The 16238-nt window shown below is 50.9% G+C and overlaps 1 protein-coding gene across 2 annotated transcripts in view; it reads left to right on the top strand.

Moving 5' to 3' along the window:
* septin15 (septin 15) overlaps positions 1-16238 on the top strand; it is a 35332-nt gene that overhangs the window by 10274 nt on the left and 8820 nt on the right. For both annotated transcript variants that reach the window (XM_068602978.1, XM_068602979.1), the window contains exons 3-8: positions 6924-7030; positions 10761-10861; positions 10965-11099; positions 13825-13942; positions 14132-14224; positions 14710-14806. In XM_068602978.1, the coding sequence (XP_068459079.1) occupies positions 6924-7030; positions 10761-10861; positions 10965-11099; positions 13825-13942; positions 14132-14224; positions 14710-14806 (651 nt within the window). The remainder of the gene's footprint in view (positions 1-6923; positions 7031-10760; positions 10862-10964; positions 11100-13824; positions 13943-14131; positions 14225-14709; positions 14807-16238) is intronic.

Raw genomic sequence — 16238 nt, 5'->3', positions numbered from 1 at the left:
AGTCCAGCTCTGCCCGGATCCACTCCTTCCAGTGTTACCTTTCACAATAAAAGCCCAGTACATATAATATTGGAGTATTCAGTATTTTCGGCCGTTCATTCTTCTCGGTGTGTCGAGGCCTTTCATTCCCAAGAGTCGCTCCATCATGAGAGTGAAGGATTCAACTTCCTGGTCTCTCTGTGGCCAGTGAGCTCTGAGGGAGGAAAGAACAGACTGCGGTCGGTAACGTGACAGAAGCGGCTGCAGCCGGTCGGCGCTCTCTGGCATGCGGTGACTTTCAGTTCTCTCGGCAGCAGTTCCTGCCTCGGCTGCCGAGCAGAGCTCCACTCGGTGACACTTGGCGTCCGATGGCTGAAGTTCAGGGACTGTGGTTTGCAGAACTATGTGATTCTGCACCACCAGCTGCTCCTTCAAAAGGATGCTAAATGTTGCCCTCAAGACATTGTAGAGGAGTCCAGGCTCTAAAATGATCCAGCAGATCCTGTAAATCACGTTTTCACTCTTTACCTGGCAGTGCAGTAGCAGTGCTGAAGGGCTTCAGGAGATGGCTGCTGTCAGACTCCTGAGGGCCGGCCTCTCACATCGGCTGTTGGCACAACATAATAGTTCCAGTCCAATCGGTTCGAGGTGTTTTGGTAACGTGTTGAGTCCTGAATACCAGTGTGAGACCGGGTATCAGACGCACGCCATCGAGTCGTCCTTCATCTCAGCAACGCAACAGCAAACACCAACCGGACTGGTATCATGATTTTGGAGAGAAACTTGAGGAACTCCACTCGTTTAAATTATAAAGTACCGTTCAAAAGTTTGGGGTTGCTGAGAAATGTCCTTATTTTTCAAAGTAAGGCACAGTTGTTTTCAATGACTATAACAGTAAATGAGTCATAAACTCTCTCTACATATATAATGAGGTAGAAGACTATTCCAGGTGTGAACGTCTGGTTCTTCATGAAATATCTACATCGTGTATAGAGGCCCATTTCCAGCAGCTATCAGTGTTCTGATGGTACATTGTGTTTATCATCACCTTGAAAACCATTGAAAACCCTTGAAAACCTTGTGCAGTGATGTCACTCAGCTGAACAGCTCTGCTGGAGAGAGAAGCTGTGAAGCTGTTCTTCCTTTGAGCTGGTGGAGGATCTGGAGCTTCACATTGTGGTTCATTAAACTCTCTAAATGCCCAGAAAGAGAACGTTCATGTGAAACTCTTCAGTCTCTTCTTGTTCTTACAAGTGAAGGATGTTCTATGACGGAACTTGAAGAAGAATAGAAAGAGAGAATGCCATGAAGATGACCACAGTGAGGACGTCTACACTCTGAAGGCCCAAATGGGTTTTGGTGTGGTCACCACACGTCCATTCAACCCCCCGCTGCCCCCCAGCGGTTGTGTTGAAGTGGGTCATGATGATGACATGTTGGACAGAGGAAACACAGGTGCAACACAGGATGAGGTGGCTCCTGGCTGCAGGGCCCAGTGCTGTGGTCATTAAGTAGCATGTTCACTGGGACAGACCACCGTTGATGATCCGCAGGCCTGGAGCTGTTCTGGCAAGTCCGGAGTGGAGGTGCACCTGGGACCAAGCCCACAGCGAGCTGCAGGGGTTGTCCCATCTGGCCTGTAAATCTCCCAGGATCCCGCAGGAGGAGTTGAGAGGCTCAAAAGAGGGACGCATGGGTGACTGCAGCGTCATCGCGTCTACGCAGTGGAAACTGGATGTGTACACGGACGCGTGAATGGGCCGTTGTACTGCGTTGCATTCCACAGGTGTTGCTTTTATTGTGTCCACACCCAGTGTAACGCAGCATGGGCTGCACACAGCTGGGCTGCACACAGCTGTGTGCACCACAAAGGACTCACCGGCTTGGTATTCTTGCAGGCAACTGCGACGCTCTAAGAAACTCACATCCAAGAACGACAAGTTGGTACTTGTGTCCTTCCTGCAGGAAGATGTCGCTGACACCTTGAAGACAACTCGATCCTCAAACACGTGCAGCTTAACTTCAGCTCGTCATTTCAGACGGATGCCCTTCTTGGACATGAAGGAACACTGGGCACTTTGTTTTGGGCCTGGCTGTGGATCAGTACCGTTAAGGGTACTGATACCAGTAGAGTGCTCTTCATCGTGATAATGGAGCTGAGCGTGTTAGCTAGTAGTCAGTGTTGTCGCAGAAGATACCGCCCCGCCCTCTGGTCTACCAGCACTGTTGCCATAGTTAGCACCGTTAGCACCGTTAGCACCTAGCCTGCGGCTCGGACTCGTCCGCCAATCACACGACGCATTACATTGAAAAGACTGATAGCAAAACTATACTAACATTTGTTTTCTAGATCTGGGCTCAAAAGTGATGGATTGCAATGTTTTTTGACTGGAGGAGTTTTGATATTACTAGATACGTAGTAGTAGTAGTACTAGTACTAGTAGTAGTAGTAGTAGTTTATAGATATTCATATAGAGGACAAAGGAAGCGTCCGTGTTGTAGCTGCACGGCAGCCCGCGGCGCTGTGACCTCTGGTGACCTCTGCTGACCCCTGGGTGGTGTGAGTTGATGGTCGTGCTCATGTGTGTGTTCGTGCCTGCTCAGTCAAACCCTGCCGGCGAGTCTTTTCCTCTTTCCTTCTCTTCTTTCCTTCCTCTCTCTGCTCTGGTTCACTTCGTCTCTATTTTGAGAGGCACATGTCGCTGTGAGCCGGCACGTGGAATCTGTCAGTGTCGTCTGAAGCTCGACGCTCGCTCACCAATTAAACCCCCAAACATGGAGATTGGGTCCTTTGTCTGCTGCTGTAAGCAGACGGAGCGCTGAGCGGTTCAGGTCGGGCTCTAACTCGGCCAATAGACACTGCTGGACTTGCAGATCTTTATCGTTGACCTTTGCCCTCCGGCCCGGCCGCATTTACCCCTCAACAATGAGGTGTTATCTTTTGCAGCAGTCTGGCGTTCAGCAAACACAACTCTCCTCACATGCACCTCCTCTACGCCCGCCTGCTCCCAGATGTCTCCTTCACACCGAGGCCTCGTGTGTGTGTGTGTGTGTGTGCGTGTGCGTGTGCGTGTGTGCGTGTGTGTGTGTGTGTGTCAGGATGTGAGGGGGCAGCTGCTGCCTCGGGGCGGAGAGAGAGAGGAATGTCAGGAATCCCATGGGATGCCCACGCTGACCGTTTCTATTTGTTTGTTTTTCTGTCTCTCACAGTCCTTCTGCTCTTTCAACATTCTGTTCTTAATGTGCACGGTTCTCAGTGTGTGTGTGTGTGTGTGTGAACGTGCACAACAATGGCTGCTGTCCGTCAGGCAGCGGGTTCCCGGTGCAGCAGCGCTGGGTTCATTTCTGCGTTGCTATTCACTATTCACTCGTCACAGCAGCTGAAGTGAGTGTTGAGAGTTGAGCTCGCCACACAACAGGCCTCATGTCCTATTTCCTCTGGTTAATAAACCTGCTCTTTCATAAATACCAACTTGGTTACACGCATGTGTTACTGAACACACACACGCTAAGTGCACTGAGGAGCTAACGGCCTCAGTAGCAACATTCAGCCTCGCTCATTAGGCTGAGAGGGAACAGTTGATAGAAACCCACTGTGTGTGTGTGTGTGTGTGTGTGTGTGTGTGTGTGTGTGTGTGTGTGTGTGTGTGTGTGTGTGTGTGTGTGTGTGTGTGTCCAGTACACACTCTCTTGACTCTCTGGACCCACCTGTGGGCTGCACAGTCTTTGTGAATGTCAAAGGTTGTGGTCCCTGCACGCTACCTGAGAGAAGCTGGAGGAGAAGCGTCCCTCATCCTGCACCTCCTGCCGGGCCAGCAGGGGTCTGCAGGGGTCTGCAGGGGTCTGCAGGGGTCTACAGGGGTCTACAGGGGTCTGCAGGGGTCTGGTCTTCAGGATCTGTTGGGCTCTGAGCAGCCACATGGCCTCATTTTTAAAGTCTTTTGTTTTTAACGTAAACTTGATTATCTCTGCAACCACAGCGTTTATTAACTTCATCTGAGGAGAGCTGGAGAGATGGAGTGATGGAGAGATGGAGAGATGGAGAGATGGAGTGATGGAGAGATGGAGTGATGGAGAGATGGAGTGATGGAGAGATGGAGAGCTAGAGAGCTGGAGAGCTGGAGAGATGCCTCACTGAGAGGGAGGAAGAGCAGCAGCAGGGATGCGCTGCCAGGCTCAGCCCTCCATCAGGTCATTAGTCTATTTACAGAGAGCTGGCTTCCTCTCGTCATGTGGAACCAATATTTAATTAAAGCTGAACGAGGGAGGCTAATTGGGGCGGCCCTGCCCTCCGGGTCGTGGGGGGGGGGGGGCAGACTGGAGCGTCCGTCACTCTGTGGGCCGTCAGCAGAGAAACCAAGCTGTCGTTTCTAGCTACAGATCCTGCAGCCAATCACAGCCTCTCGTCCACTGTGTGGTTCCCACATGGAGACCAGGAGGCGGTTTGGTTCTGATCCCAGTGGAGTCTGGACCTCATGAGGCTGGCTGAGGATCCAGCAGTCAGTGTTGGGTCAGGCCCTGTGGCTGCATGACGGTGCTGATCCTGGTGGTGGATGTTGTCCACTGACACATGGTGGACAGATCTGTAAAGCAGCGCTCTGAAGGTCACCTGTGAGGTGCTCGTTGGTTTCTTCAATCATCCAGAATGAAGCACGAGGACACGCTGATGTCTGTTTAGTTATCGACAGGTAATATCAAGACTGTGATATCAAACTAGGTTATTGAAGATGTTCCTCGTGTCCTGCAGCCTCGATAAGGAGAGGCAACATCAGCCTGTACTGATATTAATACTCCAAACAAGTCATTCTGACATGGAAGCCTCCAGCTGCCTGCTCTGAGGCGGCACACGATGGATGAGTGGATGGAGGGATGGATGGAGGGATGGATGGAGGGATGGATGGATGGGTGGATGGATGGATGGATGGAGGGATGGATGGAGGGATGGATGAGTGGATGGATGGATGGAGGGATGGATGGATGGATGGAGGGATGGATGGAGGGATGGATGAGTGGATGGATGGATGGAGGGATGGATGGATGGATGGGTGGATGGATGGATGGGTGGATGGATGGATGGATGGAGTGATGGATGGAGGGATGGATGAGTGGATGGATGGATGGAGGGATGGATGAGTGGATGGATGAGTGGATGGAGGGATGGATGAGTGGGTGGATGGATGGATGGATGGGTGGATGGATGGATGGATGGGTGGATTGATGGGTGGGTGGATGGGTGGATGGATGGATGGATGGATGGATGGATGGATGGATGGGCAACATTATTGGTTGACTGAGTGCAGCAGCTTGCAGCCCTTCTACCATGTTAACCGTCACTTCAAGGCCAACGTCATGTGTGTGTGTGTGTGTGTGTGTGTGTGTGTGTATCTCTTTAGTGTGTGTGTGTGTGTGTGTGCGTGTGTGTGTGTGTGTGTGTGTGTGTATCTCTTCAGTGTGTGTGTGTGTGTGTGTGTGTGTGTGTATCTCTTTAGTGTGTGTGTATCTCTTTAGTGTGTGTGTATCTCTTCAGTGTGTGTGTGTGTATCTCTTTAGTGTGTGTGTGTGTGTGTGTGTGTGTGCGTGTATCTCTTCAGTGTGTGTGTGTGTGTGTATCTCTTCAGTGTGTGTGTGTGTGTGTGTATCTCTTCAGTGTGTGTGTGTGTGTGTGTATCTCTTTAGTGTGTGTGTATCTCTTTAGTGTGTGTGTGTATCTCTTTAGTGTGTGTGTGTATCTCTTCAGTGTGTGTGTGTGTGTATCTCTTCAGTGTGTGTGTGTGTGTGTGTATCTCTTTAGTGTGTGTGTGTATCTCTTTAGTGTGTGTGTGTATCTCTTCAGTGTGTGTGTGTGTGTGTGTATCTCTTCAGTGTGTGTGTGTGTATCTCTTTAGTGTGTGTGTATCTCTTTAGTGTGTGTGTGTATCTCTTTAGTGTGTGTGTGTATCTCTTCAGTGTGTGTGTGTGTGTATCTCTTCAGTGTGTGTGTGTGTATCTCTTTAGTGTGTGTGTGTATCTCTTTAGTGTGTGTGTGTATCTCTTCAGTGTGTGTGTGTGTGTATCTCTTCAGTGTGTGTGTGTATCTCTTTAGTGTGTGTGTGTATCTCTTTAGTGTGTGTGTGTATCTCTTCAGTGTGTGTGTGTGTGTGTATCTCTTTAGTGTGTGTGTGTATCTCTTTAGTGTGTGTGTGTATCTCTTTAGTGTGTGTGTGTATCTCTTTAGTGTGTGTGTGTATCTCTTTAGTGTGTGTGTGTATCTCTTCAGTGTGTGTGTGTGTGTATCTCTTTAGTGTGTGTGTGTATCTCTTTAGTGTGTGTGTGTATCTCTTTAGTGTGTGTGTGTATCTCTTCAGTGTGTGTGTGTGTGTGTATCTCTTCAGTGTGTGTGTGTGTGTATCTCTTCAGTGTGTGCATCTCTTCAGTGTTGTTGGCTCGTGCCTGCACAGTGGGGGCTTTAATGGTGTTTGATGGCGGCTCCTCTCTGGCCCCTGAGGGCCGGCCCCTCCTCCCTCGTCCAGCGTTCAATATGAGGGTGAACTTTGAGGACAGACTTGGGAACTCTTATTGATGCCTTTCACGTTTTCTAAACACCTTCTATGTTTGAATCCCCTCAAACATAGAAGCTATTGATGAAGATGAATCCATAGAGGCTCAGTGGCTTCATGCACGGTTCAGTGTGGACCCAGGTGTCTGGATCCATTCGTGAGGTTTTAATACTGTAGTTGTGGAAAATGAAAGCGTTAAATGGCCGTACTTCCTCCTCTTCTGATGACGCAATGAGATAACTCCCTGGACAAACTGGGTTCTGTGTGTGTGTGTGTGTGTGTGTGTGTGTGTGTGTGTGTGTGTGTGTGTGTGTGTGTGTGTGTGTGTGTGTGTGTGTGTGTGTTTCATCTCTGTCTCATAAAATGGAGACGGCGTTAAGTCCATCATGTGACATTTTTGGTCCTCAGGTGAGTCCGGCCTGGGGAAGTCGACGCTCATCAACTCTCTGTTCCTGACGGACCTGTACTCCAAGGACTACCCCGGGCCCTCCCTGCGCATCAAGAAGACCGTGCAGGTGAGGCCATGCAGCTCGTCACACCTGAGTTACAACTGCAGTTCACGTGAAGGTCAGGCTGTACAGAGAGCTTATTTAAGGTTTTATTGAACCTTTATTCACCCAGAATGATCCCACTGAGGTTATGAATCTCCTTTACAAAGAGCAGTGTAGGAGATTCACACACAAATAACACACTCAAACACCAGAAAATGATTTCAACCAAAGAAATACAGCAGACGTGGCCAGAAAGCATCCAGCCAGTCAGAGCTGTGAAGGATTCATTCAGCAGGAATAAATAAAGCTCCATGGATCCAGAAGTAGAGCCACAAAGAAGACGGAACAACAACTCTGTGTTGCTCAGCTTCACACTCGAGTTTGACTCAAGTTGCCTCCACGGTTGCCACAAACATGTGATCAGGCCTGCAGCCACAGTGGTTGGTCCGAGTGGTCACTTCAAATCTTCCCGGCGCAAAGGATTGTGGGGCAGCATTATTTCCTTTAGTAAAGGAAGCGCCAGTGTTTCCTCTGCTAGAGGAAGCACTGAAGCTCCTTTCCTTCACATGAAGAGAACTCTAACAGCTCTCCACTTACAGACTGCCGGGTCCTTTCACTCCGGCAGCATCCTTCCTCTAATGAGTGCAGCCAGAGGAGAGGGGAGCTAAAGATGGAGTCCTCTGGAGAGAGAGAGAGAGAGGGAGAGGGAGAGAGAGGGAGAGGGAGAGAGAGAGAGAGAGAGAGGGAGAGGGAGAGAGAGGGAGAGAGAGGGAGAGAGAGAACCAGCGAGGCCTCAAGGCCTAGTTTTGGCCTTTTATGGTCACGACAAGAGGAGGAGGAGGAGGAGGAGGAAGAGGAGGAAGAGGAAGGAGGCTGCATCTGGAGCAGCAGAGTGCAGCCACTGAAAGGTGGAAGAGGAGGTCCTGGATGTGGGGGGTTGGGGGGTTGGGGGGTAAAGAACAACAGGGTTTTGGGTCAGAGTGCTAGTTTTCTCCCTGGGGCCTGATGGGGTCAGTACCAGGGCAAGAATGTTCCCATGAAACATAACACACACCTACACAAGCACACACACATAATAAATGACACACATAGCATGCTGATGCACAACCAGAAGATAACGCAATTTGACGTGACGCATAATGTGTTTGCATATTAGCACAACCCAGAAGAAGCAGCTGTATTCATGACGCGTGTCCAGTGAGGTCAGTAGAGCGGCGCCAGGACAGCGTCTCTTGGAAGAGATGCTGCTGTGGGTTTATTTTAATGCACTATGTCGTGTTGCTGGGAGCGCAGCGCGCTGGTTTCTCACCCTCACCAGTGATCCCAGTGCCAGTGAGGAGCTTCATCCTCCACCCATCGTGTGAATGAGGCCGTCCAGAGCCGCTGCTGGTGGAGTACGGATGCAGCACAGACTCCACCCCGTTGAGGCGGAGGCAGCGGTCTGAGAACCAGAACCTCAACACGGTGAACCTTCAGCCGAATGGGGTTCCTTCACGAAGGGACGCCATCGTTTACGACGGCAGAACTGTGTCACCGGTTCATTTGAATGGAAACACCGGTGCAGATGTTCTGACACACAAATGAGCAGCGTTGACCGATAGCAAGCTGTGCAAACGTGTCGCCCTTCACACCCGTGTGTCACAATCCTCTCCTGCGATGTGTAAAGCGTCCACACAGCGGCTTCGTAGAGGACGCCTGTGAGAATGAGGAGCTTCCTGAAACTCCATCCCAGAGAGAATATACCAGGATGGCTGCCATGCTAGCACGCTAGCACGTCTGCATGCTAGCTGTCATCACGTGGCCAAAACATGGTCCGTAAACTGAGCCAACTCCATGAGCCCTGAACCCAGCCCGTTCTGTTTGTTGATGAAGACGAGATGCCGACCCAAAGCATTCCAGAGAAGATGTTTGCTTTCCCACGACCAGGACGCCCGTCTGCGGCGTCACAGAGAGTCCAACTTTGTTTTGTGTTGTTGGAAAGAAAAAGAAAACCTAACAAACCTAAAGCACGGCGTTGCTATCTGTCCTGAAGTCGCACTCGGCTCGACTTCCTGTCCCAGCGCAGGAAATCTTGAAAAAATAGAATTTTTTAAAAATCCCCTAAATTTTCCTGGAGCATCCTTCAGGCCTTTTAGCTCGCTTCATGAGTCTTCATTCACTGCACCCGGCTCGCTGAATCAGAGCTGGTAGAAACCAAGCGTGTGATGGCGCCGCATCTCTCGCGTCACATGACGCTCTGTGAGCTCTCAGTCTCAGCGCGGTGACAGAGTTACTGATGGACTGAAGCTCCCGCCTCCCTCCTTGTGTCCGTCACTCACGCCCAACCTCTGGTGAACCCCAGCGGCGTGGAGTGGCACGGCGTGGAGTGGAGTGGAGTGGAGTGGAGTGGCTTTGTGTGGCGTGGGCATGGCGTGGCGTGGCGTGGCGTGGGCATGGCATGGGCGTGGCGCGGCGTGGCGTGGCATGGGCGTGGCGTGGGCGTGGCGTGGCGTGGCGCGGCGTGGGCGAGCGCTCTGCTGCGAGCAGCGCTTGGTGCGCTGTGGTCTGAGGGAGCGTCGGTCAGAGCTCTGCTGCTCTCTCGCCTCCCCGTCACATTTAAGTGATGGTGTTGAGACTGACGGCATTTTTGAGGTTTTCTCCCGATCGGTTTCTTTTCCAGTGGAAATAGCTGATTTTGGTTTTCATGACATGCACAAACACACACACACACACACACACACACACACACGCGCGCGCTAGACGCACAATTAAGCTCAGATATGTCAAAGGGCTGCGGTGCAGGGTATAGTTGTGCTCGGCTGTAAAGTCGTTGCAGATCATCTGGACGCTGCAGCGTGTTTGTGTTTGAGCGAGACGGCTGTAGTTTCAGTTAAAAAGCCCAAAATAAGTGGAGCTCGTGAAAGTCTGCGGCGGCGACGCGAGGGACCAGCAGACGCAGGAGGTGATGATGCGTGAGACCGAGTGGATGGATGAGGCTCTGCACAGCAGCTTAACCTTTTTAAAATAGTTTTTAGTAACGTTTGTCTTTTTAGGGAAGTGGTAGTCTGTCACGACTACTCAGGGTTGGTGGCACATTTACAAAGAGATCACACGCTGCGTTGAATCAGAGAACACTTGCAGCGGCCTGACTCACAGCACAACCACAACTTTGACCTCTGACCTCTTTCACTTAAGATTTAATTGACCTTATTCTTGGTAGATCTTGAGTATGAAACACAATGGAAATCAAACTACGAAGACATTTTGTTTGAATTGAAATCAAACACTGCTAGAAGGTAAACAGCTGCATAATGTTGTTGCATGAGTTATGAGACGTTATAGAGTTGAACGACAGTAACATAATGTAAGATGATACTAAGTGTACTCAGACTATACAGCTGAATATTACAGGTATGATACCGATCATATTTGTAGAAAAGGCTCAAAGTTGGGACATAAAAATGTACCAAAAGCCGGCTGCAGGCTGAGCGGCTGCAGGCAGGCCGAGCGGCTGCAGGCTGAGCGGCTGCAGGCAGGCTGAGCGGCTGCAGGCAGGCTGAGCGGCTGCAGGCCGAGCGGCTGCAGGCCGAGCGGCTGCAGGCTGAGCGGCTGCAGGCAGGCCGAGCGGCTGCAGGCTGAGCGTGTTTCCTCACAGGATTCCTGTGCTGTGATCACTAGAATGTTGAATGTGCTAAAGCTCAGGAGGAAACTGTGAGGAGTCGGTCGTCCTGCAGGGCGGCGCTGTGCTAAACGCTGTGAATGTGGTGTGCTGCAGGTGGAGCAGTCCAAAGTGCTGGTGAAGGAGGGCGGAGTCCAGCTGACGCTCACCATCGTGGACACTCCGGGGTTCGGCGACGCCGTGGACAACAGCAACTGGTGAGCCACGCTGGAGGACCCGTTTCCACACGTCCAAATCTTCTCGTGTTCTTTGGTTATTTCATCTTTTTCTCTGCCTAATATCTTTCCTCTGCCCGTCCAGCTGGCAACCCGTCATTAACTACATCGACAGCAAGTGCGAGGACTTCCTGAACGCCGAGTCCAGAGTAAACCGCCGGTCCATGCCGGACAACCGAGTCCACTGCTGCCTCTACTTCATCGCTCCCTCTGGACACGGGTAGGTCTGCCGTTTAGACTTCTATACAGCCAGAGGAGTCGCCCCCTGGTGGTCAGCAGAGAGAATGCAGCTTTAACACATGAAGCATAGACTTCTATACAACCAGAGGAGTCGCCCCCTGGTGGTCAGCAGAGAGAATGCAGCTTCAACACATGAAGCATAGACTTCTATACAGCCAGAGGAGTCGCCCCCTGGTGGTCAGCAGAGAGAATGCAGCTTCAACACATGAAGCATAGACTTCTATACAACCAGAGGAGTCGCCCCCTGGTGGTCAGGAGAGAGAATGCAGCTTTAACACATGAAGCATAGACTTCTATACAACCAGAGGAGTCGCGCCCTGGTGGTCAGGAGAGAGAATGCAGCTTTAACACATGAAGCATAGACTTCTATACAACCAGAGGAGTCGCCCCCTGGTGGTCAGGAGAGAGAATGCAGCTTTAACACATGAAGCATAGACTTCTATACAACCAGAGGAGTCGCGCCCTGGTGGTCAGGAGAGAGAATGCAGCTTTAACACATGAAGCATAGACTTCTATACAACCAGAGGAGTCGCCCCCTGGTGGTCAGAAGAGAGAATGCAGCTTTAACACATGAAGCATAGACTTCTATACAACCAGAGGAGTCGCCCCCTGGTGGTCAGAAGAGAGAATGCAGCTTTAACAAATGAAGCATAGACTTCTATACAACCAGAGGAGTCGCCCCCTGGTGGTCAGGAGAGAGAATGCAGCTTCAACACATGAAGCATAGACTTCTATACAACCAGAGCTGCCCCCTGGTGGTCAGCAGAGATAATGCAGCTTCAACACGTGGGTTAGTTGCTCCGTTGTTGAAGTGAAGCGTTGATGAAGCAGCTTGAAGCGACCGTCTGCTCTATGACGTCATACAGATCTAACTGGTTGATGCTGAATGTTTTTAGAGGCAGCAGTTGGCCTGTGTGTGTGTGTGTGTGTGCGTGTGTGTGTGTGTGTGTGTGTGCGTGTGCGTGTGTGTGTGTGTGTGTGTCATAGATGAGGAGGCTGCCAGCCAGCGTATGTGACCCACAGAGGTTATATAACCAGTTCTGCTCATGCTCAGTAGAGCCTGCTCTCCATCAGTGAATCACCCAATCAGAGCGCAGGCTCACAGAGGCAGGCCTCTCATCTCAGACAAACACACTCTGTCTTCTCTCATCTGTGTGTGTGTGTGTGTGTGTGTGTGTGCACTTGGCATCACTAGAACATTCCCTGTTTGTCAGTATAGCTGCAGCCCAGTTAGATTCAAATCTTTGTAAAATCTTTGATCTTTTTTAAGTCAGTGGTGAGTGGAGATGTCTGAGACTACATTCATTTCATAGCGGCAGCCTGAAAGTGTGTGTATGTGTTGCTTTGAGGATCGTCTAGCTGGTGATGAAGACGTGTGGTACGGATGTCTCTGCATGGCCGACAGGAGTCTTGGTGCTCGCTGGCGGGGCCAGCAGGACACATGAGAACGGTTTATTGACAAGAACGTTCCACATCGGAGGAATGCTGCTGCAGCCTCGACGGCGTTGGGTTCAGGCTGGTGAAGGCCGACCTCGCCGGCTTCTCCATCCAAGTGTCGCCGGTGCTTCTTCAGGCACGGCGAGATCAGCGTTATGTCTATTTAAGGAGGCGCGTGTCCGAAAGGGGCCTGAACCCCAACGATGCCGCAAAACAAACAGGTCCAGTTCATTCTAGTTGTGCGGTTTCTGCCGGTTCAGACGGTGAGTGCGTGATAAGAAATACGCGGCTGCCTGACGTTTCAGTCTGGCACGGTCTCAGTGGAGCTCTGACAGCGTCTGTGTGAAGGTACCGGGCTCTTCTCTCTCCAGGAACCAGCCTGAACTTTGTCCCCACCGCCTTCAGCACCTCTGCAGCAGCTGCTCAAACCCAGTTTGCTCGCTCCAGAATTCGCTGACATGTGTCTGTAAAACTTCCTGCGTTAGCAGTCGCCCGCGCGCTCGTGTTTCCAGACTCAGCCCGTCTGTGATACTTTATACCCCGAGAATACCACAGGGCGAGGCGGGGGAACCATGCAGGACTCCTCTGAGGCTGGATCGCACCCACCCTGACCCCGTTCTCACACACACACACACACACACACACACACACACACACACACACGTCTCACGGTGTACTAGTGAACCAGTGAACAGCTGTTCTGTTGCCCTCTTTGTGTGTCTGCATTCCTGGGATGAGTAACTCAACATCCCCATGACCCAGACACAGACACACACAGACACAGACATACACACAGACAGACACACACAGACACACACTTACACGCTTCTGTCCGGGCATGTAATAAGATTATTGCATTCATACGCAGGGATCCCAGTAGTGGTGGTTTCTTCATGCGGAGGTGCAGGACCAACCCATCCGTCGTCACCACAGAAGAAGAACACGCCAGATGAACTGTGGTGTCGTTGCTGTGGGCTCATGTACTGACTCGTGGGTTTAGTCCGCCCCCTGCTGGAGACCCGCTGAGCTGCATCCCCTCCTGAAAGTCCTTTCCTTCAGAGTCTCATGAGTAACTTCTTCTGTCTCAGGACGCGTCAGCGGCTGCTGGGCCGCCGTTATCCACCAGCCCGTTTTTTAGATGTTCAGTCGTCTGGGTTTGGCCGTGCGAGCGTGTGGAGAGGAGAAGGGCGGAGCTTAACCCGGTCCTCCTCGGCCCTCAGACGCCATCGCTTGTTGTGCTCATGGTTTTCTTTCTGTCTGTCCTCCAGTCTGAAGCCGCTGGACATCGAGTTCATGAAGAGGCTCCATGACAAAGTCAACGTCATCCCTCTCATCGCCAAAGCCGACACTCTGACTCCAGAGGAGTGCCAGCGTTTTAAGAAACAGGTACTGTGTGTGTGTGTGTGTGTGTGTGTGTGTGTGTGTGTGTGTGTGTGTGTGTGTGTGTCATTGGCAGGAGAGGCAGTGCTGCTGCTACAGTCCAACTAAAGGAAAAGGATATACAACAATTTTGTAGCAAATTTGTGTCTTATTTCCGGCAACAAGTTTATTCTGATTTCTCTCTCCTTTCGTCAGATAATGGAAGAGATACAGGAGCACAAAATAAAAATTTATGAATTCCCGGACACGGAGGACGACGAGGACCACAAGCTAATTCGGAAGATTAAGGTAACGGACACGGTCTCGTATCTTTTACCTGCACGTCGTCTGGTAGAGCGAGCGTGGCGCTCATTGTGTGAGCGTCAGATTGTAGTCGGTCATCGGTTATTCACAATTAAGCCTCCGCGGTGAAATACCTGTGCAGTGGACCAGAAGCAGAGCTAACCTTCGCAGGAACAAGTCCAACATGTTGTCGTTCATCAGCTCCATCTTGTTCTTCTGGTCGCTGCTGTGTCGGAGTAGAAACTGCTCTTCAAAAGAAGCAATTCATGCTAAATGCCAGCGTGTTTCTGGCTTGCCAGTGTGTTAGCTGAAAATATTAAATCTCCTTACATCGGTTCTCTCACCCTCGTAATCACTGCACTTGGACGAGATGGAAAGTTGAATGTAAATACACGTCTGCAGATCCCAACCACAGATCTGTGCAGATAACCCAAATTAAAGTGATACCAGCGGTTCTCCTCAGTAAAGTAACAGAGTTCATCTCCCCCCAGGAGAAGATGCCGCTGGCCGTGGTCGGCAGCAACGTGGTGATCGAGGTGAACGGCAAGAAGGTCCGAGGTCGGCAGTACCCGTGGGGCGTGGCCGAAGGTAAGCTTCCCCCGCGGCCGCCGCCGGAGAGGAAGGACGCGGCTGCAGATTAGCAGCCGAAAGCAGAACAGAAGTCGACCCGTTGTGAAAGAACACGAGTGGCAAAGATCAGACATCATGTCCGCTCTGAGAAGATGTTTGGTCCTCAGCTCACGGCTCCTCGGTCACACAGAGCCAGAGAGAGAGATGGTGCATGTGGGCGAGTGACAGGTCATCTATCATGACGCATGCTGTGTCTCCCCTCCCCTCAATGTGTTCACCACCAGGTCACCACCACTTGTCACAATGTACTCTTGACTGGGCTCCTCTTGAAGCTACATGAGGGCCTCAAAGCACATGATCGTGATGCTGCAGAGGAACTGGACATGGATTAGTACGATCTTTTTCTCATTTCATTATTGTTGGAAGAAAGAGACATTTGAACCATCACATTAATAAGGTGACGCCAGCGTAGTGTCAGTTAGGGTTCACTTCTATGCCTCGCAGTATGAATATGAACGCCATATGAAGGCCATATGAATATAAAGGTGATATGAGGGAACTGTGACCTCACATCCGTCCCACTCGTGTTCTCTCCGTAAGGCCTTTCTTCATGTTTCTTCAGCTTGGGCTCAAGCGTCTGGCCCTCAGGGACGAGGCCTCGCATGGGGAACACCAGAGAGAAAGTTCTTCACATTTGGGGCAAACATGATTATAATTTGGTTATGAAAAACATTTTTGGCCATAAGTTGAGAATCCGTATGCTAATGAACCAAATGATGATAACCAAATGCCTCATGAGGAAGTAACGCTGCAGAGAGGCCACTGATGTAGACACTGCAGACACTCACTTGTTTTTATACCACGCAAGTGTCCAAGTCAGACAACAGTGAAGTGGTACAGTGTTGAACATCACAGATACTGAGCTCTGCTGCTGCCGAGTGCCGACGAGGATCCTGGATGGTAGTGAGGATCTAGGATGGTAGTGAGGATCCAGGATGGTTGTCAGGATCTAGGATGGTAGTGAGGATCTAGGATGGTAGTGAGGATCTAGGATGGTAGTGAGGATCTAAGAAGGTAGTGAGGATCTAAGAAGGTAGTGAGGATCTAAGAAGGTAGTGAGGATCTAAGAAGGTAGTGAGGATCCAGGACGGTAGTGAGGATCCCGGACGGTGGTGAGGATCCCGGACGGTGGTGAGGATCCCGGACGGTGGTGAGGATCCAGGACGGTAGTGAGGATCCAGGACGGTAGTGAGGATCCAGGACGGTAGTGAGGATCCAGGCGGCTCGTTGTTTCCTAGGTTGTTGAGCCGTGATGACGACTCTTAGACTTTAGGATTAGCTAAATAACTGAGTTTATTTTGATTACACTCGAGTAGACACGGTCAAGAAAGAACTTTTAATGAGGTTTAGTTCCTTTGTGTTTGTGTTGCTCAAGGAGGGCAACATGTCC

This window comes from Clinocottus analis, unplaced genomic scaffold (assembly GCF_023055335.1).
Source record: "Clinocottus analis isolate CAN_PGR_092001 unplaced genomic scaffold, fCliAna1.0.p SCAF_6, whole genome shotgun sequence".
In the NCBI taxonomy this organism is placed as follows: domain Eukaryota; kingdom Metazoa; phylum Chordata; class Actinopteri; order Perciformes; family Cottidae; genus Clinocottus; species Clinocottus analis.
The sequence above is the reverse complement of the archived record's forward strand: the minus strand, read 5'-3'. Positions and strand labels throughout refer to the sequence as shown.